We start from the raw sequence: 26,896 nt of genomic DNA on the forward strand, positions 1-26,896 counted from the left end.
TTTCCCCCGGGAGCCGGGCGAAGGTTGAACTGAGGGTGATTCTAGGGAGACATCTGGGTTGAACATGGATATAAAGATGCTCCGTGGGCTTCCTCTTCGCCGCATCTACTGCGAGGATGAAGACCATTCTCAGCAGTCAGACTGTGAACGTCCCAGAAAATGTGGACACCACTCTGAAGGGGCGCACAGTTATTGTGAAGGGCCCCAGGGGCACCCTGCGGAGGCACTTCAGCCGCATCAGTGTAGAGTTCAGTCTCCTCAGAAAGAAAAAGAAGAGGCTCCGTGTTGACAAGTGGTGGGGAAATAGAAAGGAACTGGCCACAGTTCGCACTATCTGCCGTCATGTACAGATCATGATTAAGGGTGTTACACCGGGCTTCCGTTACAAGATGAGGTCTGTGTACGCTAACTTCCCCATCAACGTCGTTATTCAGGAGAATGGTTCTCTTGTTGAAATTAGAAATTTCTTGGGCGAAAAATACATCCGCAGAGTTCGGATGAGGTCAGACTTTTGCTTTTTCAGTATCTCAAGCCCAGAAAGATGAGTTGATTGTTGAAGGAAATGACATTGAACTTGTATCAAATTCCGCTGCTTTGATTCAGCAAGGCAAAACAGTTAAAAAGGATATCAGGAAATTTTTGGATGGTATCTATGTTTCTGAAAAAGGAACAGTTCAGCAGGCTCATGAATAAGATCTAAGTTGTCCAGCTATAGAAACACCGAGATGCCAAATGATTTGCCACACTTGTTTGTGAAACTATAACGATGTACAATAAAAACCTTGTATTGGAAAAAAAAAAAAATGCTCTGTGTAGGTGTGACGGGGCCTTTCACCACCCAGCCCAGTATCAGCCACTGCTGGGTAAGTGTTAGTGGAAGGAAGACGGTGCAATGGCCATCCTGGGCTGCATCTGGGGAGGTCCTAGGGGGCATGGTTCTATGACACCCTTTCCTGGGGGTCTTGAGTCACATGGGGGTCTGCCAGGGTAGGGGCTGTGAGCTGTTTGTCAGCTGTGCAGGACCTGCTGCTATGGCCCAACTCTTCAGCTGTTGGGAAACCAGCTCCATCCTGGCCCCCTCACCATGCCTCTACCTGGTGAAAGTCCTCACCTCATCCAGGACGTTCCGTTTCTGGAAAAGCAAAGGCAAACACACTGTCAGGTCAAGGCCAAGGCCACTGTGGCTGGAGGGCAAGTTCTTGGCAGAGGCCAGGGTTCAGTGGTGACCCCCACCCGCCCACACACCTTGAAGGGCCTCTGGATGTAGGACCCACATGGAGCCACTTGTCAGAGTAGGAAGGGCTCTGAAGAGATGGGGAAAGTGAGATCCAGAGAGAGCAGGTCTCGGGCTACCCAGAGGAGCAGGACAGGGCTTTTCCCCTGCTCCACAGACCTCGGCTCACTCTGCCTGTCCCTGCACCCGGGTCCATGAGGCCTCCTCGCACAGCACCCCGCACCACTGCACACCGCAGGGCTCAGCCCAGCCCTTCCTAGGCGCCTCTGCCCTTTTCTCAGAGGTGGACCTTCACAGCTGCTCAGTGAGGTGAGCAGCTCGTGGTGTATCACCCATTTGACAGGTGGGGAAACAGAGGCCCAGGGAGAGCTAAGAGCCTAGCCCAGAATCAAAGGATAAGTTTGGAGCCCAGTTCTCCCAAAGCCCAGCCCTGTCCCCTGCAGCTCATGACCCCGCCCTCTACCTCCCCCTCCCGCATGTAGAGGACCACCCAGGCTGGGACGTCTGCCCCGTGATGGGCCCAGATTGTGAAGAGAATACAGACTTACCTCAAGTGGCCAGGAGGGGCTTCTTGGGAAGCCAAAGGCCATGGAGCTGGAGAGCAGGGCCACGATGAGGCAGGGCCACCAAGCAGACGCCATCGCTGAACACGCAGGCCTGGCCCGCAGTCTTTATATGAGCCAGCTGACCGGTGGGGTCAATGACCTCCAGCATTGCGGGAGGAGCGGGAGGTGGAGGCTGTCTGAGAAGCCGGCGTGTGGATGGAGTAACAGGGCTTGGATTTGCCTGAACCAAAGGGGCCCCGTGGGTACTGTCAACAGCATTGGAACTTCACCCCCAGAGGCTGGGGGACATGGAGGCCTGGGTTAAGCAGAAGCTGTGTGTTTGCAAATGAGTCCTGGGACTTCTTGGGTGGGGACAAAGGTGTGGAGTCACATTTAGAGCAAATAGCATCTGCCAGCCTCGTTGCCTATTACCCACACCATTGGCATGGCCCCTGGATCGCAGCCATCCCCTGTTCACGGCAGCCAGGACAAGGAACCAGACCCGTCATCTAAGGCTCCGATTTCCATGGCTACAGCCCTTGCTCAGTATCCTTCTCTGGTTCTCATGGCCCCAGGGAGAGGATGAACCCCAAGTCCTATGGCCCAGCTCTCTCTGTTACCTGGTTCCAGCTTGCTTTTCTGAACTTTCTCTCTACCACTGGCATGCCCTCCCCTTGTCTGCACGTCGCATCTCTCATCTCTCATCTCTGCCAGCCCCTGTGCCCTCTTCCGGAGCCTTCCTCTTTCATCCCCAGGTGACTGCAGGCAGCTTTGCTGCATCGTTACCCTGTGTGGAGGTTTGTTGAGGCCAGATGAGGGCCTCTAGACTCTGGGCTCCAGGAGGGCCAGGCCATGTCACATTCATCCCTGAGTTCCCAGGGCCTGGCCAGTGACTCAGCTGCCCTCAACCTCTTAAGGAGTCCTTTCCCACCCTGGCAGGGGGCCTTAGTTGGTTGGAGCATGATCCATACACCAAAAGTTTGTAGATTCGGTTTCCAGTAGGGCACATACCTGGGTTGCAAGTTTGATTCCCAGTCAGGGCACATACCTGGGTTTCGGATTTGATTCCCAGTTGGGGTACATGCAGGAGACAACAAATCAATGTTCCCCTCTCTCTTTCTCTCCCTTCCTCTCTCTGAAAATCACTAAAATCATGTCCCCAGGTGAGGATTAAAAAGAGAGAGGAGGAACCAAGATGGCTGCATAAGGTATAGACCTGTGCGTGCTGCCTCCCACAATAACATTAAAACTACCAACTATAAGACAAAGCAGCTGTCATCCAGAACCACGGGAAAGATGGCCCAGTGGAAGTTCTACAACTGGAAGGAAAGAAAGAGGCGCATTGAGACTGAGTAGGAGGTGCAGAGGCACCAAGATAGAGGTACGGAGCCGCGCGCCAGGTGGGCTGCAACTGGATGCGCGTTTTCTGTTTTGTTTTTTGTTTTTTAATATATTTTATTGATTTTTTACAGAGAGGAAGGGAGAGGGATAGAGAGTTAGAAACATCGATGAGAGAGAAACATCGATCAGCTGCCTCCTGCACACCCCCCACTGGGGATGTGCCCGCAACCAAGGTACATGCCCTTGACTGGAATCAAACCTGGGACCCCTCAGTCCGCAGGCCAACACTCTATCCACTGAGCCAAACTGGTCAGGGCATGATGCGTTTTTTTTTTCAATCGGAAGGGGATACAAGCTCTCGAATCCACTGAGTCTATTTGGGGCGGGATTCTGAGGTCCCAGACTTCTACGGGGAGAGGCTGGACTGTCTTGCAGCGGGTCGGAGAGTGAAGGTGGCTTTCTCGCAGAGCTGCTCGCGGGACGTGGAGACGCAGAGTTGCAGAGAGGCGAGGAGTCGCGGAGATGCTGACGACAACCATTGCTGTTTGCTCCGCCCTGGTGATTCTCTGAGACCCTGCCCTACTCAATTTACATCCCCACCCAAGCTGTGCCAGTGGCACAAAAGGAACCACCTGTGCTTTTGCAGCCTAACCCAACAACCTGCTGATTTCAACTCCTCACATCCATAAGGGACACACTCAAGAAGCAGACTCAGGTTCGGAGGAAGCTGTAGCCGGTCCCGGCTGGGCCAGCGACATGGAACCACTGTACCAGCAAATGCACAAGCAGGTCCACCAGATCCAGTCTCACATGGGACGCCGGGAGACGGCAGACAAGCAGTCTGTGCACTAGTAGAAAACGAAATCCAAGCAAGCATACCAGATATTCAGCCAGCTAGAATGCCTGGAGATTTTGTCCAGTAGGGAACCTCCCAACAAAAGACAGAATGCCAAACTTCGTGTTGACCAGTTAAAGTATGATGTCCAGCACCTGCAGACTGCTCTCAGAAACTTCCAACATCGGAGATACGCAAGGGAGCAGCAGGAGAGACAGCGAGAGGAGCTTCTGTCTCGCACCTTCACCCCCAACGTGGGATGTGGCGCCTCCTGTGAGGCTGTGTGAGGCTGCGACAGCCCCTGTGAGGCTGCGACGGCCCCTGTGAGGCTGTGACGTCCTCTGTGAGGCTGCGATGCCCCATGCACCCTGTGAGGCTGCGTGAGGCTGTGATGGCCCCTGCGAGGCTGTGATGTCCCCTGCTGGGCTGCGAGGCCCCTGCAAGGCTCCGACGGCCCCTGGGAAGCCGGCGGAACCGCGCAAGCCGCCCAGACAGCTTCGTCGATGGCCCACGAACAAGCTCGCAGCCCACGCACAACTATCACCTGAAGGGCGAGAGGGGCGAGAGCAGCTGTAGTGTTGCTTTCTCCTCAGTTTTGGTAGCGAAATCCTCATTTTAAACATAAGAGGACACATTATTGTAAAAAGCTGTAACGTGGCTCCGCACCCTGTCTGAGTAGAGCGTGAACAAGTCATGAGAGACACTTCCGAGCACAGGGACACATTGCGGATGGAAATAGCTCCAATTTCCATGTGTATGACCTTTGACCCAGCGACAAAATCTTACACCTATAGATGAGGACAGTGGGGGGTAAGGGCAGAGGGTGGGGTGGGAACTGGGTGGAGGGAGCTATGGGGGGGAAAAAGGAGGAACAACTGTAATAATCTGAACAATAAAGATTTATTTTAAAAAAATAAAATAAAAAAATTTTTAAAGCCAAAAAGGAAAGAGAGAGAGAGAGTCATTTTCCAACAGTGTCCAATGAGGCTGGAGGGCTGGCCTCCAGGACACCGGTAGCACTTCGAGGCAGAGTCTGGCCCCCTCCTAGTGGGGAACGAGACTCCTGGGCCACACCAGGGCCCTACCAGCCCCTGCATCTACCAAAGTGACAGCTATGGGCAAAGTGACCCAGTAACACTCCTACTCAGCCACTCTCGCTGGTTTTGTTTTTTCTTTAATATATTTTTATTGATTTCAGAGAGGAAGGGAGAGGAAAGAGAGAAAGAAATATCAATGATGAGCGAGAGAATCATTGATCAACTACATGCTCCCTACTGGAGATCGAGCCTGCAACCCAGGCATGTGCCCTAACCAGGAATCGAACTTCGACCTCCTGATTCATAGGTCAAGGCTCAACCATTGATCCACACTGGCCGGGCCCACTCACCCACTCTTAATGGAGTTGACAAGGATGCCTGGGACAGGGCAGCTAATTTATGGGTTGTAGCACGGCTTGGCTGATAGTTCTGCCCCTGACTGTGACATGTGCAGAGAGACTTGACTGCTAGGAACAGAGAAACAGAGGGAGAAACCACCTCATCCCCAAATGCTTCGGGTTGTGTGGGAGGGACAACTTGAAATAGCAATCTGAGGTTGCTCAGGAGGCTCCTGAGGGACAGCTGGGGACGTGGAGGGACGTAAGGTCATCGTGCAGAATGTAGGCTTAGACAGAACCTAAGAGACCCTCAGGCTCAGCCATTTCCTTGCTGCAGGAGGGGAAATGAGGCCCCAATGGGGCAGAGCCTTGCTCAGAGTGACCCCCAGCTGGCAGCCCACGGCTCTCCCTGGAGAAGCCCGGGAGACCCCAGACAACAGATTGGTGTCTGGAACTCCATTGGCCGCCCCGCAGCCGGCCGTGGAGGGCTCTGTGTTCCCTGGGCCGGGAGCAGCCATGGAACTCGGCGTTTGTGTTGTTGATGTGGGCCCTCGTGGGCCTCACTGGGAGTGGGAACTGAACAGAGAAAAGGCAGTAAGCCTTTGGAAAGGAGACAGTGGGGGCCTGTGCACTTCCACCCGAAGGGCCAGCAGCATCCTGAAGTACAGGTTCACCTCATTCCCTGCACCTGCACCTGAACCTTCACCCTTTGACATTGGGCTTTCACTGGGCCCAAGGCAAAGCCATGGAAAGGAAGGGACCCTGGTGGAATAGTCCAGGAATCAGTGTGAGAGGCCAGGGAGCTGCTGTTCCGGGCTCCTGAAATCACAGCTTCTGAGCAGTGGCCGCCGCTGCCTTTGAGAAAGATTATCTTGCTGTCAGAGGTTGCAATGCTCCCACTGGGGAAGGAGCGATGGTGGGCGCGGGAACTATCTCCTGAGACCCTGAGTCCAGGGGTCAGCCTCCCGCTACTGGTAGCACTTCTTTCATTCTTCTTTCCTACATTCATTTTAAGTGATGCTTTGGAACTTCTAGAATCAAACCCCACAAGGCTTTGGCTACCAGTTGCTCACGGGGCTGGAGTATTGATATGGGAGTAGTAAAGCACTCAGATGCTGATGCCAGACAGCCCAGGTTCAAATCCCAGCTCTGCCACTTAGAAGACGAGTGATTTTGGACAAATACCTCACTTCAGTTTCCTTAGCTATCAAGGAGCCTGATAAAAGTCCCCCCTAGTGCTGCTGGGAGCATGCATTGAATTCATTCAACGAAGGCACTTAGAACAGTGCCTGGCTACAGGAAGCACGGAGTCAGGAGTGGCTGTGGCTGGTCATTCCTGTACATGCTGCCAGAGTGTCATTTGGTCCCTGAACCTGTGGGAGGAGCTAGGGGGGTACTCAGAGGGCATTCAGAGGCCAGGGGGCAGGGGCAGGCGGCAGGGAAGAACAGGATGAGGTGTGGACGAATTGATGGGGGTGACCTCCCAGCCTCCAGTTCTGCTGTGACCCCAAAGCCCTTCTGAGAGGCGGCATCTTGAATTGCCTCCCTGCCATTGTCCCTGCCAAAGAGCAGCCAGCCTGGAAGGGGCATAGTCTACCTTTAATGGAAATCATGGATGCTTTGAAATGGGGGACGCCTTGAAGAGGGAGGGGTGGCCTGGGAAACAGGTCAGGATGCTCTCCTCCTCCAGGGCAGGGCAGGTGCGCTGGCTGGGGACTCAGAAGATAGCAGGGACGATGTAGTCAGTGTGAACATCATTGATCAGGCCGGCCCCATTGTTGTGGACGAACCAGCAGGTCACCTGGGCCCCGTGCCGGGGGACCTTGCTGTAGTCTTTTTGCAAGCCCCTGGGGAAAGACAAGGCAGCTGGGGTCACCTTTAGGATCCAGCAGGGCTACACCTCCCAGGAAGCCCACCCCATCACCACCATGTGACACCAGGAGGAAGGCTTGGACTATTGATGGGCAACGCCAAGGGCACAGATGCTAGGAGAGCAGCCCACCCACCTGGTGATGGTAAGTCGTTGGTTCTTTACCACCATTGTGGCGTCTGTCTTTGTGGGGTCAGAGCCTGGGTGCAGGTCGAACACTTTATAATCAAAGGGGTGAAAGAATTGTCCTGGAAAGGCACATTGGAGGCAGCAGTTACTGGCAGGGAGCTTTGTTCATGCCTTGCACTTAGTAGGAGCTCACTGGAGGTTTAAGGGTTGTTTGAATATTTCAAGAGCTTGACTGTTTCTCATAAATTTTGGCATCAAAGCCACTCACTTAGTTCACCTGCTATAGAGAAGCAGCTGTATTGTCAGCTGGTCACACCTCCTGTCTTTTTGGACCAATTCCAAAGGAATCTGGCTGGGAGAGAGGTTTGGTGGGTGGGTGCCCCCACAGAATACTTCCTGCAGGAAGGCCACAAGAAGCACTGTGGCTGTGACCATCCCACCCAGGGGGCTCTGGGCCCACTGGACCTTTCTCTTTGCTGATGGGGCCTCTCTCTGTTTGCTCCCAGGCCTCCTTACTCTTCAGTTTCACTGTGCGTTTGTTTAATCACAGCCTTTTGGGGGTCGAGACCCTCACCAGGACAAACCCTCTTTGGATCTCTGAACCTTGGCGTTCACGTTGGAGGTGACCCTGACCAGATGCCCACCTGCAGAGCTGACCAGTCCCCTGGCTTCAGTGCCCCACCCCCACAGCTCAGCCCACTGAGTCTGGGTGACCCAGCAATGGAGGGACAGACAGACCAGTCTCCTCCATGGGTAGATGCTGACGGGAATGTGACTTCATGGGCATCTGATTCCTCTACCCTGTTCCCACCCCGGAGCTCGCAACGTAAATCCTGAGAGTTTGGGAGGAGAGGGGCAAACCTAAAGGACCCTCTGCACCGCCCGCAGAGCAGGTCTTGGTATTCACCGAAAGCTTGGAATTCAGCCTCTGAGCGAGCGCCTTTCCCCTTTGCCCACTGTGCCCAAGCTCAAACTTGGGCAGCCAGGCACACAGTGTGAGGCCATGCCTCCGAGTCTGGGGAGAAGGACAGAGACTCAGGGTTGGGGGGTCAGGGGGTGATGCATCATCTGGAAGGTTTCCTGGATGAATGGGGCTTTGGACTGGCTTGAATTGAGTGAGCAGGGAGAGGTGGGAATGGGTCTCAGCCTGAAGGCCTGGGTTCTAAGGAGGCTCTGGTCTCTCCAAGGCTGGCCCCGAGGGAGCCCCCATCAAGAAGAAGCGCCCCCCTGTGAAGGAGGAGGACCTGAAGGGGGCCCCAGGGAACTTGACCAAGAACCAGGCGATCAAGTCCAAGACCTACCAGGTCATGCAGGAGTGTGGTGAGTGTTCTCAGGGGGCTGGGGACCGAGGGGTGCAGATGTGTGTCAGTAGGAGGGGGTGAGCTGGGGGGTCCTATGGGTCTTTTCTAAGAATCCAGAGCTCAGGGGCTCCCCACAAAAGAGGCTATCTGTCGCCAGGAGGCTGGGCTGGGCCTCTGACCTCCCCATCCTGCCCGCAGAGCAAGCCGGCGTTGCCGCACCATCTGTGTTCAGCCGCACCCGGACCGGCACTGAGACCGTCTTTGATAAGCCGAAAGCTGGGCCTGCCAAGAGTGTCTTTGGCTGAGAAGTACATGGCACGCCACCCCCTGGGCACTGACAACACCTAGACACAGTAGTCTTTCCCAAGAACTCTGTCATGCCAGCACTGCCCTGCTCCCCTGTTGCCTCTGGGACCTCCACCCCTCCCCCCTCCCCGTGGCCTCTCAGCCCAGGCCCTCTGCCCCAGGCCCTGGGAAACACCAATAAAGAGGATGCCCAAGCGGCCCCGGCATTTGGAGAGTGTCCTTGGGAACTGGCATGGCCCCTGCGTGCGGGTGGACATGGTCTGTACCCTCCATGTCTCTGGGAGGGTCCTTATGATCCTGAGGTGCTATTGCCACTGCCCCATCCTAGCAAGAGCCTGGGGTGTGGGGATCTGGTGCTGATCTGTGTGACCTCAGACCATCTCCCCTCTTCTGAGGCTGTTTCCCCTTGTATGTGACAAGGGAGGTGAGCTGAGGCCCAGTGCACAAAACAGGCCACGTGGACAGAGTGAAGCAGGTGGGGCCCGGGCTGCCCCTCCCCCTGCCTTCCACAGAAGCCAGCCAGATGCTCCTCAGGCCCCCAAGGCTCTGCAGGAGCCAGGGACCTTGCGGGCCGCCTCCCCCTGCGCCCTTGTTCCGCCTCCTCACCATCTTGCATCCCTCACAGACAAAGCCACGCCAAGGCTCCTATGGCCAGTGGCAGTCTGCTTCCTGAGCTGCTCACCTCCCAACTCCAGGTGAACCTCCCGTTGTCCCTCCCACAGCTCTGCCTGAGGCCTGGGAAGTCTGGGCTCTGGGCTTGTGTGAGATCCTTTCCTCTTCAGGCCTCAGTGTCCCCGGTGTGCATGGAGCTCTCAGATTCAGGGCAGTACGAAGGCCCGTCCAGCTGTGACAGAAAGACCATGGACAGTCCAGGACTGGGCTGGCAGGGCCTGGGCTCCCATGCTTGGCTGAGGACTGTGCCCTTAGGCCCCCTGCCCTGCCTGTCCCCTGGGCAGGTGGAACGGGCTGCTCAGAGCCTTTCCCATGTCCAGGCCTAGCCTGGCCTCCTTATATAGCTGTTTCCAGGTTGGGCCTGTGTTCTCTGCCCTGAGGAAGTAGACCATTTTATTGCTGTTTGTTTTAACAGCTTTTCCACTTTAGTCCTGGCTGGTATCGCTTAGTTGGTTGGAGAGTTGTCACCAGGTGGTGGTTTCGATCCCCGGTCTGGGTGCCTGCATTAGGCAACCGGTACATGTTTCTCACATCAATGTATCTTTCTCTCTTCCTTCCTCTCTCTTCCCCTCCCAAACCCTCCCTCCCTGCCTCCCTTCCTCTAAAACCAATTTTAAAAAAATCATTTCAACTTTATTAAAGGAAAATCTAAAGTCATCAGTAATCCTACCCCAAGCCTGGGGCCACCGTCCATGGGTCTGGGCTGGTGACAAGGGCACTGCCTTGGTGTGCTGACAGAGCAGCCATCTGCCCTTTCCCCTTCAATCTACAGCCTCACTGTGGATCCCTTGGCATGACTGACCTCCATGCAGGTCACTGGTATATACAAGCCACCACAGGGAATCGCCCCCTGAGGAGCTCTGTCCCTTCTGGTTTGTTCCACACGTTCAGTAAATTCCCCAGAGGGAGGCCTCTCGGTTTGTGTTGCCAAAGTGCAGGTCTTGTGTTGGGGGCCTTGCTGGAGTTGAACCCAGAGCCCTGGCTAGGTTAATGGGGCCTGAACAGCAGCCTGGGGCCCCAGGAGAGAGAAGGGTCTCCTGGGCCCAGCCTCTCTCACCCCAGAAATAAGTCAGATCCACCCTGCCTTGACCCCAGCAGACGTTGCCCCACTCAGACACCCCAAGGAGTGCTCAGGGCCTGTAGGGCCCCACTGCCCAGTCACACCAACCTGGCCTGCAGGCTCCTTCCTCCCCGAAGCTGCCCCCGCCCTCCTCTTCCCAGCCACCCCTCTGTCTCCTCCAGGCTGGGCTGATGTAGAGTGGGCTGGTTCGCTGTTGTGTCCCCAGGCCCCAGGGCGCTTGTTGGTGGACCGACTGGTGTAAAGGGTAATGGTGACCTGGGAACGTTCTAGACCTTTCAGAACGCATGCCAGTACCTAGCTCCCACCTGAGCCTGCCTTTCCTCAGTATAGCAGGTCCTGGAATAATGACCTTTTATTCAACCTCTTTAGGTTATGATGTTGATGAGGAAAAATGTCAATTCCTAGTGGGGCCACTGTGTGGAGTTTATTGGCGTCCCCATGTCTTTGGGTTTTCTCCATGGTTTCCTCCCACATCCCCAAGATGTGCACGTGAGGTGAACCGGTGTGTCCCCATCGTTCCAGTCTAGTGTGGGTGTGTGTCAGTGTGACCTTTGGTGGAGGGGTGTCCTGTGCAGGTTGGGGTCTCACCTTTTGCACACTAAGCTGCTGGGAGAGGCTTTGGGCATCTGAACCCCTAAACTGGAATAAGCAAGTTGGAAAAGCATGATCTCACTTGGTTTTATGAATCTTTCTTAAATATAAGTATAGCTCACACTGATTTCAACATTTTGGATTTTTATCTACAAGTTTGGTGATGCTTTGTGACCAGAAATAGGCCACAGGAACTGAACTCGTTTCTAAGGTGAACATCATTTCACTTAAAGTTGACGTTTCCAAGAACCTGTCCTGATAACACTGAGGACTTATTGTCCACATGTCTATCCCCAGCCAAGGTCCACAGGACATTCACTTATCTGAGTCCACTGCAAGTTTTGGCTTGTAGATCCCACTTTCCCGGACCCTGCCCCCGGAGGGGCGGAGCAGCAAGCAGGTTACTAAATCATTCCCCACTTTCTCTCAAGTTCAGAAGCAGCCTGCCAGGCACTGGAGCCCAAATGAAGCCCCCAGGACCTGCCCGCGTCGGTGCCATTGTGCTGGTTTTGCTCTCGCTGCTGGCTGTGCTCCAGACCACCTGTGCCCAAAAGGTAGCGGGTGCCTCAGGCACCTGTGTGCGCATGGGAGTGTGAGTGGTATGAGCTGGTGAGTGAGTGAGAACATGTGTGAGTGTGAGCGTGCAAGTGAGCACAGATCAGTGTGTGTGCAAGAAAATGGTACTGACCATCCACCAGGCATTTCCCAAGGGCTTGATGGACAGTCCCCCTCCCCCTGCCCGTCTTAAGCTAAAAGGGGTGAGCCTATTCCATGTTCTAGGTGAGGAATTGCTGTCTAGCAAGTTGCCCCTGGAGGCTGGCAGTCAAGGCAGGGTGTGGGGGGGGATCATGAGCCCAGCTTGCCCTCTCCCTGGCTGAACGTCCTCAAGGTAAGGACGCGTCCTCGGTCTCCCTTTCTTCATCTGTGAAGCAGGGTAATAATAGACGCTATTCAGAGGTTTGTTGTGAAGATGGAACCTGTAACACTATGAAGTGCTTAGTACAGTGTCTGGCACAGAGCAGACACTCACGTGTGTAACAAGCCGCTCAGCCAGGCACCCACCTCTGCTAGGCTACGTCTGTAGGTGAACAGAGCTGGCATGTACACAAGTGTGTCGTATGCAGGCTGGCAGATGTTTTAAGGCTTCTCATGTGTGCACATGCGAACCTTAGACCTGGGTGAAAGGTCAGGTGCCTGGGACAGTGGCCTGTGGGGACTGTCCGTCTCTGCAGGGCCAGGGCCTGGGCTGCAGGGCAGGGCAACTGGGGGTAGCGCCCACGGCTGCAGGGAAAGGGGGCAAAGGAGAAGGCTCCCAGCTCTTAGGGACTGGACCCTGGTCATCTCCAGATTCTCCCAGCTCCTGGAGGCCCCTGTGGGGACTGGCAGGAGCGGTTCCTCCATTTCTGGTCACCAGAAATCAAAGGACTTGTTTGCTGCCCTGACACTGTTCAGAGCGAAGACCTTGAGCTTCCGGATCCCAACCGGGGCCAGGAAAAGTGAGTCCCTCCCAGACACACTGGGGCTCAGGCTCCACCTTCCATCCCCTGTGTGTTGACAGAGTGGCCCCTGCCCCCTGGCACTGTAGGGTGCGGAATGGGGCACAGAGCTGCCTCTGATTTCAGAGAAGGATCCACAGGTGAAATGCCTCCCGGGCTTTGCCTGAGGCATCCATCGCTCAGCCTGGGTAGGGCCAGGGCTTGGTTTGGGACCTAGGTCAAGGCCTGTTCTTGAAGAGCATGGCTCCAAGCAGGGCTGGCGTTGAAGCAGCTCCACCCCCTCCTTCACTGCCCCAGAATGCCATCGACATCTACAGCCTCACTGTGGACTCCAGGGTCTCCTCCCGGTTTGCCCACACGGTCATCACCAGCAGGGTGGTCAACAGAGCGGATTCCATACAGGAGGCCACCTTCCAGATGGAGCTGCCCAAGAAAGCCTTCATCACCAACTTCTCCATGTAGGTGCCTTCCTGCCCCCTCCGCGTCCCCTCCCCATCCAGCACTGCCATCCCCTCCCCAGGTGTCCCTCAGGGAGAGAGGACCTCCTCCTGACAGGAGGTGTGTGCTTCCCCCTGTAGGCAGGACAGGAACCAGAGGCTTTATCAGGAACTTATTCCCAGAAACGTTCCACCCATCCCCCACTCCCTTCCTTCCTCTTTTCATCCCTTTACTCCTCCCACCTTCTATCTCTTTCTCCATTCTCCCTTCCTCCTCCCTCCCTCCATATTCCATCTGTCCCTCCATCCCTTCCTCCTTTCACCCCTCCCTCCACCCACCTCTGCATTCCTCCCTGCCCTGTGCTGGTGGGAAGAGCGTTCAGAGCCTTTTAGCCCTGTGTCTCTCACTGGCCTGGGAGCCTGGCATCTCCCTCCTCCTCAGTCAGCCCCACACAGCTGGGCACTTGGCTGGGTGCAAACGCAGCTCAGAAAACGTGTGCTGCTGTTCGACAGGTTCCTCTGGGACAGTCTATGAGATGGAGGGGGCAATTGGAATGTGGGGCCAGAGTGAAAGGGAGAAGATAGGCCAGGACTTAGCTCAGCCCTGTCTTTTCTACAACCTTCCTCTCCTGTCCGTTCAGTAAAACAAATGTTCATTTCCAAAGTGCATGCCTCGGGGTAGATGGAGGCCTGGCACACCTTGCAGAGGCTGCCAGCCCTTACCCCAGGCCCTGCACAATCTTGTACACAGCAGGGGTATAATAAACGTGTGAGGTCTGGTCAAGGTAGGAGTCACTCTATCAGGAGGCACAGCAAGTCCCAGAGAGGCTCCCTGGAGGAGGTGGGATTAGAGAGAGGCTCCCCCCACCAGACTCTTGACAGCACCCACCCTCCTGCCCCAGGATCATCGACGGTGTGACGTACCCAGGGAACATCAAGCAGAAGGATGCAGCCCAGCAGCAGTACAGTGCGGCCGTGGCCAGGGGGGAGAGCGCTGGCCTAGTCAAGTGAGCCCAATGGGGTGCGGGAGACCCCAGTGGGGGTGGGGCAGAAGTTGTCCCTGCCTGTAGTTCTGCTTCTGCCTTCAGTGCCCATACCCTACCTGGTCTGGAGGGGCAGGCCTGATGCCCTCCTCCCCCAGGGCCACTGGGAGAAAGATGGAGCAGTTCCAGGTGTCGGTGAGTGTGGCCCCCGCTGCCAAGGTCACCTTCGAGCTGGTGTACGAGGAGTTGCTCATGCGGCGCCTGGGAGTGTATGAGCTGCTGCTGAAAGTGCAGCCCCAGCAGCTGGTCAAGCACCTGCAGGTACCTGGAACCTCCACCTCCCAGGAGGCCTCCTGGGTGACCTCTGTGCAGCCGAGGGTGGCCCCCCTGTCCCCTCAGCCTCTTGTGAGGCCCAGCCCTGGCTCCTGGCTAACCCAGTGACCCCTTCTTCTTCCAGATGGACATTCACATCTTTGAGCCTCAGGGCATCAGCTTTCTGGAGACAGAGAGCACCTTCATGACCAATGAGCTTGCAGACGCCCTCACCGTCTCACAGAACCAGACCAAGGTGGGCCTGCCACAGTGGATGGGAGGGTAGGGGCCTGTCTTCAGGCTGCCCTGTGATCCTGGATTCCCAGAGAGTGGGACAATTGGGCAGAATCTCTCAGCTGGCGGACTTCTGAGGTCTCTGTGTCCGCGCTGACATGAGGGAGATAAGGGCAAGGCCTAGAGGAAGACCGCAGGTGCTGCTTGACCCTGAGTTTAGGGGGCGACTGGGAGAGGACACTGATCTGAGGGTCCCAGGACCAGGCGGAAAGGCGGAGGCTGGATCATACACATCCTGAGCCCTGGCTCTGCTCACACGGCTCCGGAGCAGAGGCTCCTCGCTCACACCCATCCACTGTACTGAGGCCGTCCACCTGACAGCCCAGCCTGAGAGAAAGTTCCCTGGGATTTGACATACGGGGAATTCTCATCCCGGCTGATTCTCAGGTGGGGTGAGGGGTGTGTATGTGGCCTCACTGCTCCCGACATCAGCCCAGTCGGACTTTCCTCCAGGCTCACATCCGATTCAAGCCGACGCTCTCCCAGCAACAGAAGCCTGCAGGGCAACAGGACACAGTCGTGGATGGCGACTTCATCATCCGCTATGATGTGAACCGCACCCTCTCTGGAGGCTCCATTCAGGTGCGTGGGCTGCAGGGGAGAGCAGAATAACTAGGAAATCCACCCATCCTCAGGAGCCTGAGCCTGGCTGTTGCAGAAGAAAAGGCAAAAAAACTGCTCCTGTCGGTCAGTGTGCAACGAAGGCCACAGACAGAAAACACGCGGTTTAGTTATGCTGTCCCTGAAAGAATTCCTTTTCAGAGGCAGAGAGTTTCATCTGCTAAAGAAGGTTTATTACCGCTAAACCGCCTCAGATATTCAAACGAATAGGAAGTGAAGTGGAGTAGAGTTTTAGGGGGTCATGCATAGCCGGGAAGGTTTCAGCAAATTAGTGGCTTGACTGAGTCCTAAGATAGTGAGGCAGACAGGGGGCCGGAGGGTGAGGGTGAGTGGGAAGAGATCAACCAATAGACTTGTGTGCATAAATGCATAACCCATGGACACAGACAGTAGGGTGGTGAAGGACTGGAGCGGGTGGCAGACTGGAAGAGGTCAATGGGGGGAAAGGGGCACATCTGTAATACTTTCAACAGCAACGAATAAAAAAATATATGACGAGCATTTGGGGAGGTTAGCAGTGAGGCTGTGACAGAGGAGCTCAAAATGAAGAGAGGATGGGGACCCGGGGATTTGGGGTAAGGAGGTGGGTGGGGCAGGGCAGGGCAGGGCTGCAGTTCTCATCATTGGGGTGTGTCTCACTCTGGTCATAGATCGAGAATGGCTACTTTGTGCACTACTTTGCCCCCGAGGGTCTCTCCACGATACCCAAGAATGTGATCTTCGTCATCGACACGAGTGGCTCCATGATGGGCAAGAAAATCCAGCAGGTGGGTACCATAGGCAAGGTTAGGGCCCTGAAAACTCTCAGATGCCTCACACCATCAGCTCTGGTCTAGCAGGCAGACCCTCCCTCCTCCATCTTCCTGGGTAGGAGGCTTCCAGAGACACAGGTTGGAGCTGGTCCTGCCCCGGGAGCATTCACCATGTTCCCACTGCAGGTGTGGGCCTGGGGTGCAGCCCAAGGGCACATGAACCACCAAGGAGGTCCCACTGAGACACCCACTTTGTTTCCCCTTCACCTGACCAGACGCGGGAAGCCCTCATCAAGATCCTAGAGGACCTCAGGCCCGAAGACCACTTCAACCTCATTAGCTTCAGCAGTGAAGCAAGCCAGTGGAAGCCATTGCTGGTGCCAGCTTCCACCCAGAACGTGGAGGAGGCCAAGAAATACGCTAACAGCATCCAGGCCCGGGGAGGTGAGCGCCAGGGCAGCCCTGCAGGGTGGGGGCATCCGGGCATGAGCTCCACCTGAGAGCCATCCTGAGATTGTGTGTCCTCAGGAACCAATATCAATAATGCAATGCTGATGGCCGTGCAGCTGCTGGACACAGCCACCCGGGAGGAGCAGCTGCCCTTAGGGAGCGTCTCCCTCCTCCTCCTCCTCACTGATGGCGACCCCACTGTAGGTGAGAGCACAGCGGCAACTCCAGGGCACAGCACAGAGGGTATCGCTGGAGCTCCATCCTGGCTTGCTGTGGGCCCTGGAGAAGGAAGGGAATCCCTGAGGCCTCTCTGGCTCTGAGATTCCAAAAATATCCCCTGAGCAAATCTCTGTTTTCTCACTCCTGTCCCCAAACACTGGGTCCAGGCGAGACCAACCCCAAGAAGATCCAGAAGAATGTGAAGGAGGCCATAGGCGGTCAGTACAGCCTCTTCTGCCTGGGCTTTGGCTTCGACGTCAGCTACGCCTTCCTGGAGAAGCTGGCGCTGGACAACGGCGGCCTGGCTCGGCGCATCTACGAGGACTCGGACTCTGCCCTGCAGCTGCAGGTGCCAGCCTACCCCTGAGGGCTGGGTGAGTCAGGGACGACCCTGCCCGGCCCGCGTGACACCCCCCACTCTGCAGGACTTCTACCAGGAGGTGGCCAACCCCCTGCTGACCACAGTGTCCTTCGAGTACCCAGGCAATGCCGTGGAGGAGGTCACGCAGGACAACTTCCCGCTGTTCTTCAAGGGCTCTGAGATGGTGGTGGCCGGGAAGCTCCGGGCCCAGAGCCCTGATGTGCTCTCAGCCACAGTCAGCGGGCAGCTGGTGAGTGTGGCCAGCCATCTGGCGTGGAAGGGTGGTTTTAGCAGGCATTCGGAGGGCTAGGTTCCAACTCCAGCCTGTCAGACTCCAGCCCACTAATCTTTGCCAAGTGACAAAGTGCCCCCTGCCACCATGGGGGACCCCAGTCCCCACTGCATGGGCTGGTGGTGGAGATTCCACAAGATAATGTCCTGATTCTCCTGAGAGCACCTGTGCTTGGCTGCACATGGTAGGAACTTCATAGTGAGTCTTAGTTGCTGCTGTGCCCTAGGTCAGTGGACGGCAAACTGCGACGCGGCTCATGAGCCACATGAGGCTCTTTGGCCCCTTGAGTGTGGCTCTTCCACAAAATACCGACTTCTGCGCATTGGCCAAAGAGCCGCATGTGGCTCGCGAGCCGCGGTTTGCCGACCACTGCCCTAGGGCACCGGGTTTGACATCCCCTCTGTCCTCCACCAGCCCTCTGAGATTGCAGTCAGGCAGGGAGGGCTGCTCTCACTTTACAGATGAGCAGATCAAGGTCCAACCTACCCTGGGGCCCAATGCAGCCCAGGCAAGACCCACCCAGCTCACCACATGGTGCCCGCTCCTCGCCCAGTTCTCCCTGCCTCTGTGCCACCGGGGACCCCTCATTCCACAGAGAGAAACTGAGCACCTGCTCTGAGCCAGAGCCTTCCTAGGCCCTAGGGATCCTGCCCTCATGGGAGAGACATTGGGTAACTCGTCACACAAACAAGGAAAGACCCAGAGGCTGGGGTGTCTCTGAGAGGATGAACCCAGGGACTTAGGGGAGCAGCATGGGAGCCCCAACGTGGCCTGGGGATCCGGGAGGGCTTCCTGGACAGGCCTCAGCTGTGACTGTGGGATGAGTAGGAGGTGGCAGAGGCCAGATGGGGAAGTGATGGAGGAATGTTTCAGGCATGCGTGGCCGGCAGCAGGATGTGCAGGGAGAATAGCAGGTGGACAAGGCATGCAGACACGCTGGGACCAGGGCTGAGTCTCAGAGCAGTAGCACGTGTCACAAGGAGCATTGCATGCAGGTGACCAGTAGCTTGGCTTCCACCCCCTCTTTGGCACCTCCGAGGGGTGAGGTCTGCGCATTTCACCTAATCTCCCCGTGCCTCCGTTTCCTCCTGTGTGAAAATGAGAATAGGTCATCTTACCCACCTCATGAGACAGCTGTGGGGATTAACATCTGGCCCAGGGTAAACATTCCACACATGTTATCCTGGAGGATGGGAGTTCCCAAAGTGCGGAACCCAGGGTGACAAAGGGGGTGCCATGTCTTTGTTTGAGTAATTATGTATTTATCCTAATATATCTTCTGAAAAATATAATTCCAAACCCAGACCGAGCATTTCCCTGGTAGTCTTGCTTGGGACAAGGCCGAGGGAAGAAGGTTAGTCTGTTTATTCCACTTAAGGAAAACCTTCCAATAGATAGCTGTTCAGGTGGATAGGACATTTGTGCAGGTGGATAGGACATTTGTGCAGATGGACAGGACATTTGTGCAGGTGGATAGGACATTTGTGCAGATGGACAGGACATTTGTGCAGGTGGCCTGCAGGTGACAAAGGCGTGGCAGGCCCGGCTCTGGTGAGAGACAGGGGAAGGCGTCTCCAGCAGCGGGGATGGGGTCTGGTCCACATCGCAAAGTCTTTTGGCCGCCGGGGAATTGTGACAGGAAAGCCTGGAGTTCCTCTGCCCACAGGCCCCACTTCCCAGGCTGCTGGCCAGGTCAGCCTGAGAGCAGAAGGCCCCACCCCGGGGAAGGAAGTAGCTGTCCACCTGAAACTTGGGCACTTGCCTCGCTGTCACCACTGGACAGTGCCTGGTCCCAGCAGGGGGCACCAGCTTGGTCAGGGGCAGCCTAATGGGGTACATGGGGACCCAAACCCTATCAAGGCCTGAGCCCTCTTTCGAACTCTGCCATGGTTGCTGGGAAGGCACTTGTCTCTGTCCCCAGAGTCTCCATCTTTGGGGAGGGCCGTCTTGGGACCCTTTCTGCTTTAAATGCATTTGCTGCTGCTTCTGCACTGTCCTGGGTTGCAGATCTCATCCCCATTGTCCTTCCTCCCAAAAGCTTCTCCAGATCTGAGTTCCTGGCTTTGCACCTGTGATAGTTCCTACCTTTTCTCTCCACCTCCTTCTCATCCTTGGAGGCTCTGTGGCTGAGCCCCTTATGCCCCTAAACTCCCTCCCTGCTCCCCACCTAATCGAAGGGAATGCGGTCCTCACAGCCAATCCGTGGGACCTGCCCAGTCCCAATTAGGTTTCTCAAGGAAGTGCTGGGAAGCGGCAGGCCAGGTGCGGGCGTCAGGCACTCACTGCTGCCGCCTGGCTGGGCCCCTTTTTCCAGCCCACGGAGAACATCACCTTCCAAATGGAGTCCCAGGTGGCAAAGCAGGAAGAGGAGTTTCAAAAGCCCAAGTACATCTTCCACGGCTTCATGGAGAGACTCTGGGCGTACCTGACCATCCACCAACTCCTGGAGCGAATGTGGGTGGCCTGCACCCCCAAGGGCCTGCTGGGGTGGCCACACACGGCCTCAGTGTCTCCCCAAGCTCCTCATGGGTGGGACAGCACAGGTGGCCTGGGCATCTCCTAGGTATGGAGAGAGGGGGGTCATGGAGTGGTGTCTGAGCTCCACACTCTGCCAGTAGGGACCCGCCCCCACCCCCAAGGGTCTGGAAGGGAGGGAGAATGGAGCTAGGCATCCAGGACCTGCTGGCCCTCTGATACTCTCTACCTGCAGGGTTTCCACATCCGATGCTGAAAAGCAGGCCCTGGAGACCCAAGCTCTGGGCTTGTCGCTCAACTATAGCTTTGTCACCCCCCTCACGTCCATGGTGGTCACCAAACCTGAAGGCCAAGAACAGTCTCAAGTTGCTGAGAAGCCCGTGGAAAATGGTGGGTGTGACAGTAGGCTCCTAGCTCAGTGGCAACAGAGTTTTGACCCAGTCTCTCCCCCAGGGCTCTCCCCCCAGCCCTTCCCCCACATCCTGACCAAGACCCCCAGGAGATGCATCCCATTTCATTGATGAGGATACCGAGGCCAGGTCTCCCGACCCTCCCAAATGCACTGCAGTTCTGTGGTGCTGGGGTTGGGAAGCAAGGTTAAATAAGCACTTCAAACGTATCAAACTACCCCAATAGGCAGGCTCGCTCTCTCTCTCTCTCTCTCTCTCTCTCTCTCCCTCTCTCCCTCTCTCCCTCTCCCTCTCTCACTTTCTTTCTCTCTCTTCTCTTTTTGTTTTATCCAGGAAAGGTTGCCTCAGGTAAGGGCCTAATACCGTCAAAGGCTGCCCTTCATGACGGGTGGCTGATACAGGACCTCGGACACCAGTTCCACGAAGTTGCTGGCCAGGGTGTCTCCAGCCCAGCCTGCTGCCAGGAGGGGCATTGTCTGCCCAAGCACATTGGTGCATTTAGTCACCTGTTTGTTCAGATATTGGCTGTCCTGGCGCTAGGGGCTCAGTCCCCATCCAGCTGGATGCACACCCAGGTCTCTCTGATTTCCAGGTCGCACTGTCTTCAGACATAGAGCCATGGGACACAAACGGCCCAGATTACCAGGTAGCAAAGGAGCAGCGGTGGTGGGAGGGGAGATTGACAGAACCTTGACCTTGGCCACAGGCTGGGCTCTGCCCTGACTGTGGGTGAGTGGCTTGCTTGGCTCACCTGGCTGGTGGCAGGGCTGGGACTCAAGTTCAGGTGTGTCTGATGAGGAGGCAGCTATGCAGGACCTTTTGTTAGTGGCAGAAGAAACTTCAGAGGACAAGGTAGTTGGAAGTGACTGATATCCCAGCGGGGTTGGAGGAGTTCAAGAAGGGTTCCTTTTCCGGCTTTGAATTTCTCCTGGCTGAAGGGGGAGAGGCTCTCAGAGTGGAGGGTGTGGGGAAGGGAGCCATCTGCCCTCTGTACATGCGTCTCCTGGGGTGGGTCCCAGAGCCCTGTCAGTGGGGAACCATGACCCTGCTTAAGCCAAGACTTTTCCTAAGGTGGAGTTGCCTTGCACGATGGAGGTCATGACGTGCCCAACAGGAAATCTGGACGATCTGGACCTCTTATTCCTTTTTATGAGAAGCTCATGTCTGAGAGAAATCCGGATGTGGGGCTACTGAGCGGGATAGGTGAGCCACTTTCTGACCTCGGAGGCCTCATTTCCCCAAGGGGATGGTAAGCCTGCCTGTAGAGCTGGATGAGAGCAAGCACCCTGCACAGGGCTGGACACCGGCCAGGCAGACTTGATGTGGGCTTGACATGAAGCAGTGTGTCATTTAGTTTCACTGAACCAGACTCATTACACTCTGCAGGCTGGCTCAGGATGGAACCTTCTAGAAAAGGAAGGCTCCCACCATTCCCCAAGCCATGAGTGGCCCCATGAGCTGTGTCTGATCTCCAGTCTGGATTCAGACCCAGCCCAACACCAGGCTGGACCCTGTCTCCTCAGTGTTTCCTAAAAGTGTGCTCTCCTAGGTTGGGTGAATGTGGGGCAGGGGTCCCAGGGCTGGAGCTTGTGGGGCGGGTGCAGGTGGCAGTGATGGCTGGATGGCGTGCTGATAGCGCTGAATCCTGACTGCCTTCTCCCTTTCCGTTTCTGGCCAATCCTGTACTAACATCTTCCTCCTCCTCCGGTCCCACTATAGTGGGTGATTACCTGGATGAAACAATGGAAGGTACGCACCCAGACCAGATTCCCTGAAGTGGACGGCTGCCCTATAGCAGGAAGACCCTGGGATGGGAGAGCCCTGGGGATCTCTAGGAACCTGTTATAGGTTTCTCAATGTTGAAGTGGAGAAGGAACCCTGTCCACATTTATACACTATCCCATCCTTCAGTTCCCCCTGCCCCCAACTGCGAGGAAGGGGATGCCTAAACAAAGACTTTTTCTTTCAGAAACAAGCCCAACAGCCCCACCACCAGGTAAGGTGCCTGCCCCCCCGGAGCCCCCCTTCCCGTCGCTGCCCTCCAGATGTTCTACCTGCCCCAAGAACCGCATCTGCTGCCCCAGCCCCCATCCAGGCTCCGACCTTCATCCTGCCTCTGCCTGGGCAGAGCGTGGACCAGCTCTGTGTGGACATCAAGAGCACCCCGGGGCCATTATTACTCCTGCTCTCAGACCCTGACCAAGGTGAGGCCCTGAGCAGTCACCTTCCGGAGAAACCCGCTGCAGTCAGTGCCCAAAGCGAGCTAGAGGCAGAAGCCCAGAAGAGGAGGCCAGGGCTGTTTGAGGGGCATATGAGGCTGCACGGGGCCACACAGGAGTGACTGGGCCTTGGCAGACAAGTGTGGGTTTACTAGGGAGAGGCAGAGGTTGGCAGAAGCCCAGAGCCCTGAAAGATAGTAGTGGGACCATAGAGAGTCTGGAGGAGATGAAAGGCAAGAGGAGGGAGGTGTGCTGACCGGACCGGCTCCCCACCCCCCAGAATGGTCGTACTGGTTGAGCTGAGGTGTCAAGTCAGACGTGGGGACATACAGCACTCAGGGATGCTCACACACCGTCTCCCACCTCCACAAACCAGGCCTAGAGTCTGTTTGCTCCCTGAGGGCGGGGACCGCTGATTTGCCATCTCCCTCTTGGCCATGGCACCTAGCTCAGGGACCCGCACACTAATGCGCTTTATCAATGTTCATGGACTTTAGACACGATCGCCCTTCTCAGAGTGCTCACCTGAAAGTGTCCATCACTGAGGATTTGTGGTGCTTCCAAAGTCAAATGCAACCAAGGGAGGAGAGAAAAGATTGTGGAAAGCAGACTCCAGTGTGAGGGAATGCTGGGAAAGGGCAGTGAGGAGGGGGCTGGTGAAGGGCAGTTCTCAGGGACGTAATCAGAGAGGGCCAGGCCTCAGACCTCTGCTCCCGGCTCTCTCAGGTCTCGAGGTGACTGGCGAGTATAAGATGGAGAAGGCCCAGTTCTCATGGATCGAGGTGACTTTCAAGAATCCCCAGCTGCAGGTCCACGTGTCCCCTGAGCACGTGGTAGTGACTAGGGACCGAAGAAGCTCTCAGTACAAATGGAAGGAGACGCTGTTCATGGTGATGCCTGGGTAAGCCTCAGGCGGCGTACCAGCAATGACCTCTCAGGCTACGTTAGCCAGTGCCAGTGCTGACCGGTGGCCTGAGGCCACAGGCTTGGGAATGAAGTGCTTGGACTGGGCATGCGTCCTCTGCACTGGGCCGCCCCCACCGGTTGGGCAGAGTCATACCTCTTTTTCTCTCGGGGCACCAGCGGTTGTTCTGGGGACCTGGCTGCTCACGCACGGTCATGCCCCTGAACCGTGACCCTTGCACTCATAATCCACCCACAGACCTTTCATTGGCCACCACATATGCAGGTCTGGGTGGCCTGGCACTTCTGGGGACCAGATGTGGGCCCCCCGGCATGGCCACACCTAACCCAGGTCACTGTCCCGTGCAGGGGACAGTGTGGCTTGGAGCTACACTGCTGCTAATCCTGTGTGGCCCTGGGCAGGCTGCTGAGACCCTCTTAGCCTCAGTTTCCTCACTCATGCCCTGGGAGAATCTCTCCAAGCCTGATTTAAAGGCTAAGGGGAGACCCAGTGAGGGAAGGTGGCAGGGGTGCACTTTGCTCATTAGAAGGGGTGGTGCCCGCGGGGCATGCCGGAGGGCAGCTGTCTCCGTGGTGAGGGAATGATGACAGCAGTGAGAAGTTGGAAGGCACTGTCCGCCAGGGGGAGGCTATGAAAATCTCTCTTAGCTCACTCCTGAAGCTCTGATGGGGAGAGACTGTCCATCAAACACCTGGAGCTGGCAGGTAAGGGATGTGGATGGCGACCTCTTCTGGGTGGGGCTGCCTCACAATTGAACCTTCCAGAGGCAGCTCTGCGGGTCCACAAGTCATGAGGGGCCTGGAGCAGGGCCGAGGCTTGGGCCTTGTGGGATCACTGCCCTCCTAGTCCCAGCCCGTGCTGAGTACAAAGAGCCTCGTCCATGCCCCTAACTGAGCCCCTCAGTAGAGACTGGTTTCCACCTGACAAATGAGTGAGCACCTAGCAAACCTGAGGGGCTCACCTGAAAATCGCCCATTTCATACCGGATCTTAAAGTTTCCTGTTACTTGATAAGTACTTGCGCACCAGAAGATGAATAAAGAGCTCCTCTTAATCATAGCGACAGGGGCCACACACTTTCACGAGCTACAGAAGATCTCCGTGAAGAAAATCAGACCACACGTCCTGTAGTGAGTCCCTTGGAGCCTGTGTAAACTTAGTGCAGGTCCATTAAGGTAACTCAGAGTACCAGCAGGGTCTTGTTCAACGTGCTCTAAGGAGCCTAACATTCCCAAGAAAACCAAAAAGGTAAGAAATCAGAGATTATTTTAAGTAAAAAAGATGGGCATAGAATCAGAAGAGCCTTGCCCTTCTAGATGTTAAACATACAATTAAACACTGATCGTGAAGAGAATCTGGCACCAGCAGAGTGTGTCCGATACCCCGGAATCATATCAAACGAATTTAAGGGGAACCAAATCTAAGAAAACAGAGGGGAAGGAGCTGCTATTTTGTTTTATAAATGCCGGGATCACCAGATATCATTAACGTCACGTTGTCCCCGTTGCTAAGGAGAATGTGTAATGGACTTCCCACTCAAGGCCACAGCTGGATTCCCCCACCCATCCCACCCCAACCTCCAGGGTCCCCTGAGGGTGTGTCCATGCCTACCTTCTCTCAGGAGCCTAGTTTCCCCACAGCCTCAAGATGACCATGGACAAGGCGGGGCTCCTGCTGTTCAGCAGCCCAGACAGAGTGACCATCGGCCTGCTGTCCTGGGACGGCCCTGGGCAGGGGCTTCGGCTGCTCCTGCGGGACACTGACCGCTTCTCCAGCCACGTCGGCGGCCTCCTTGGTATGAGCCCATGACCCTGGCTCAGGGCATCCTCAGATCCAGCTCTGCCTGGGAACAGGCAGTGCCTGTGTCTCCCAGTCCCCGTGTCTTTATCCCTCACTGACCCACCCTTTGTCTCTCAGGCCGCTTTTACCAGGGCGTTGCCTGGGGGCCCCCAGATGCCACAGATGACAGCAAGCGAACACTGTGGACTCGTGGGTTTGAGTTCAATGCCACCAGGTGACTCCACGCAAACAGGCCAGGGGTGGGGACTAGGAGGCTGAGAGCTCGTCCCTGGGGCCTCCACTCCCCTGTCTGTGCCTGGGAACTAGAGATAGTCGGGTGAAAGGTTATGCTTTAGACATATCTGACCCAGCTGTCAGTGTGACCCCCCCAAAAATGGTCAACTCAGACCCACAGAAAACACCCCAGCCAGAGATCACAAAGGATGAGTTGGGGGCATTAGCAAACTCCCTGAATTCTCAGAACCCTGGACCCTGACAACTGGCTGCCCTTGGGTGACTGGGCCTTGTCAGCCTGTGCCGGAGGGGATTCTAAGGGGCCCTGAATCTCCACCTTCCACTTGCCTGTCCCCAGCTCTCTCCCTCTCATCCCATGACACCTGAGATTTGCTAACCACCTGTCTGTCTGTGTGTCCGTCTCTCCATCCCAGAAAGCTCAAGCTGGATTACCAAGAGGGGACCCCGGGAACAGAGCTTTCCTGCTGGTCTATCGAGCTCTGATTCTGATGGCAGGAGTTATACCCACTCGCCCACCCCCTGCGACCGCACCGTGTGCAGATGGCTTCATCTTGTGACCACAGCTACCTGTGGGGGCTCGACCACGATGGGCAGGGGAGTTCCACTTATTACAAATAAAGGCAGGTATTTTAAACTCAGGGAGTGGGCTTCTCTGGTTCCTTCCAGCCAAACCCCAGGCCTGTAGACCCTCCTCCTGAACACTTAGCATCATGTGACATTGGCATCTCCCATAATCAGCCCTCAGAGGCCTGTGGCCAGTAGGTCCTTGAGGAGCTTTGGGTCCACTCCCTTCATTTCATAAGGTGGAAACTAAGATTTCATTTAATAATATCTGCAAATGAGGTTCATACCCTTGACCAGAATTGAAGCCAAGACCTTTAGTATTCAGGTCGATACTCTATCCACTGAGCAAACCGGCTAAGACAGTGGTTCTCAACCTGTGGGTCGTGACCTTTTTGGGGGTCGAATGACCCTTTCACAAGGGTCACCTAAGACCATCGGAAAATACATATATAATTACATATTGTTTTTGTGATTAATCACTATGCTTTAATTATGTTCAATTTGTAACAATGAAAATACATCCTGCATATCAGATATTTACATTATGATTCATAACAGTAGCAAAATTACAGTTATGAAGTAGCAACAAAAATAATTTTATGGTTGGGGGTCACCACAACATGAGGAACTGTATTAAAGGGTCACGGCATTAGGAAGGTTGAGAACCACTGGGCTAGGACCATGAAAACCAGTTTTGACTCTTCCTACCTCCCTTAAAAAAAGTGAACTAGGTGGAAGTTCTCAGCAAGCTTTTGGGCGCCTTTCCCATGGGA

The 26,896-nt window shown here is 55.7% G+C and overlaps 2 protein-coding genes and 1 pseudogene across 3 annotated transcripts; all 3 read left to right on the top strand.

Annotated features, from left to right (window-relative positions):
• The first annotated feature begins 80 nt into the window (after nt 1-80).
• Nucleotides 81-742, top strand: LOC118667990 (annotated as a pseudogene).
• Nucleotides 743-8,388: 7,646 nt separating this feature from the next.
• Nucleotides 8,389-9,001, top strand: LOC118668588 (musculoskeletal embryonic nuclear protein 1). The gene is made up of 3 exons (XM_036333805.1): nt 8,389-8,404; nt 8,500-8,649; nt 8,829-9,001. The coding sequence occupies exons 1-3, from the start codon at nt 8,389-8,391 to the stop codon at nt 8,933-8,935; spliced, it is 273 nt and encodes a 90-aa protein (XP_036189698.1). The 3' UTR covers nt 8,936-9,001.
• Nucleotides 9,002-11,701: 2,700 nt separating this feature from the next.
• On the top strand, nt 11,702-26,197 carry LOC118667991 (inter-alpha-trypsin inhibitor heavy chain H4-like). 2 transcript variants are annotated; one of them, XM_036331940.1, is made up of 23 exons: nt 11,702-11,834; nt 13,074-13,234; nt 14,116-14,220; nt 14,355-14,517; nt 14,654-14,764; nt 15,256-15,384; nt 16,074-16,190; nt 16,451-16,619; nt 16,704-16,829; nt 17,012-17,193; nt 17,270-17,455; nt 19,812-19,951; nt 20,208-20,362; nt 20,716-20,730; nt 20,975-21,028; nt 21,454-21,585; nt 22,102-22,131; nt 22,352-22,378; nt 22,467-22,586; nt 23,328-23,502; nt 25,166-25,320; nt 25,443-25,539; nt 25,973-26,197. In XM_036331940.1, the coding sequence occupies exons 1-23, from the start codon at nt 11,745-11,747 to the stop codon at nt 26,040-26,042; spliced, it is 2,709 nt and encodes a 902-aa protein (XP_036187833.1). In that variant the 5' UTR covers nt 11,702-11,744; the 3' UTR covers nt 26,043-26,197. The 2 variants fall into 2 exon arrangements, with proteins under 2 accessions (XP_036187833.1, XP_036187834.1); XM_036331941.1 differs by lacking the exon at nt 20,716-20,730 and having other exon boundaries at nt 11,745-11,834.
• The last annotated feature ends 699 nt before the right edge of the window (nt 26,198-26,896 follow it).

Source organism: Myotis myotis, unplaced genomic scaffold (assembly GCF_014108235.1).
Source record: "Myotis myotis isolate mMyoMyo1 unplaced genomic scaffold, mMyoMyo1.p scaffold_m19_p_13, whole genome shotgun sequence".
Lineage (NCBI taxonomy): Eukaryota > Metazoa > Chordata > Mammalia > Chiroptera > Vespertilionidae > Myotis > Myotis myotis.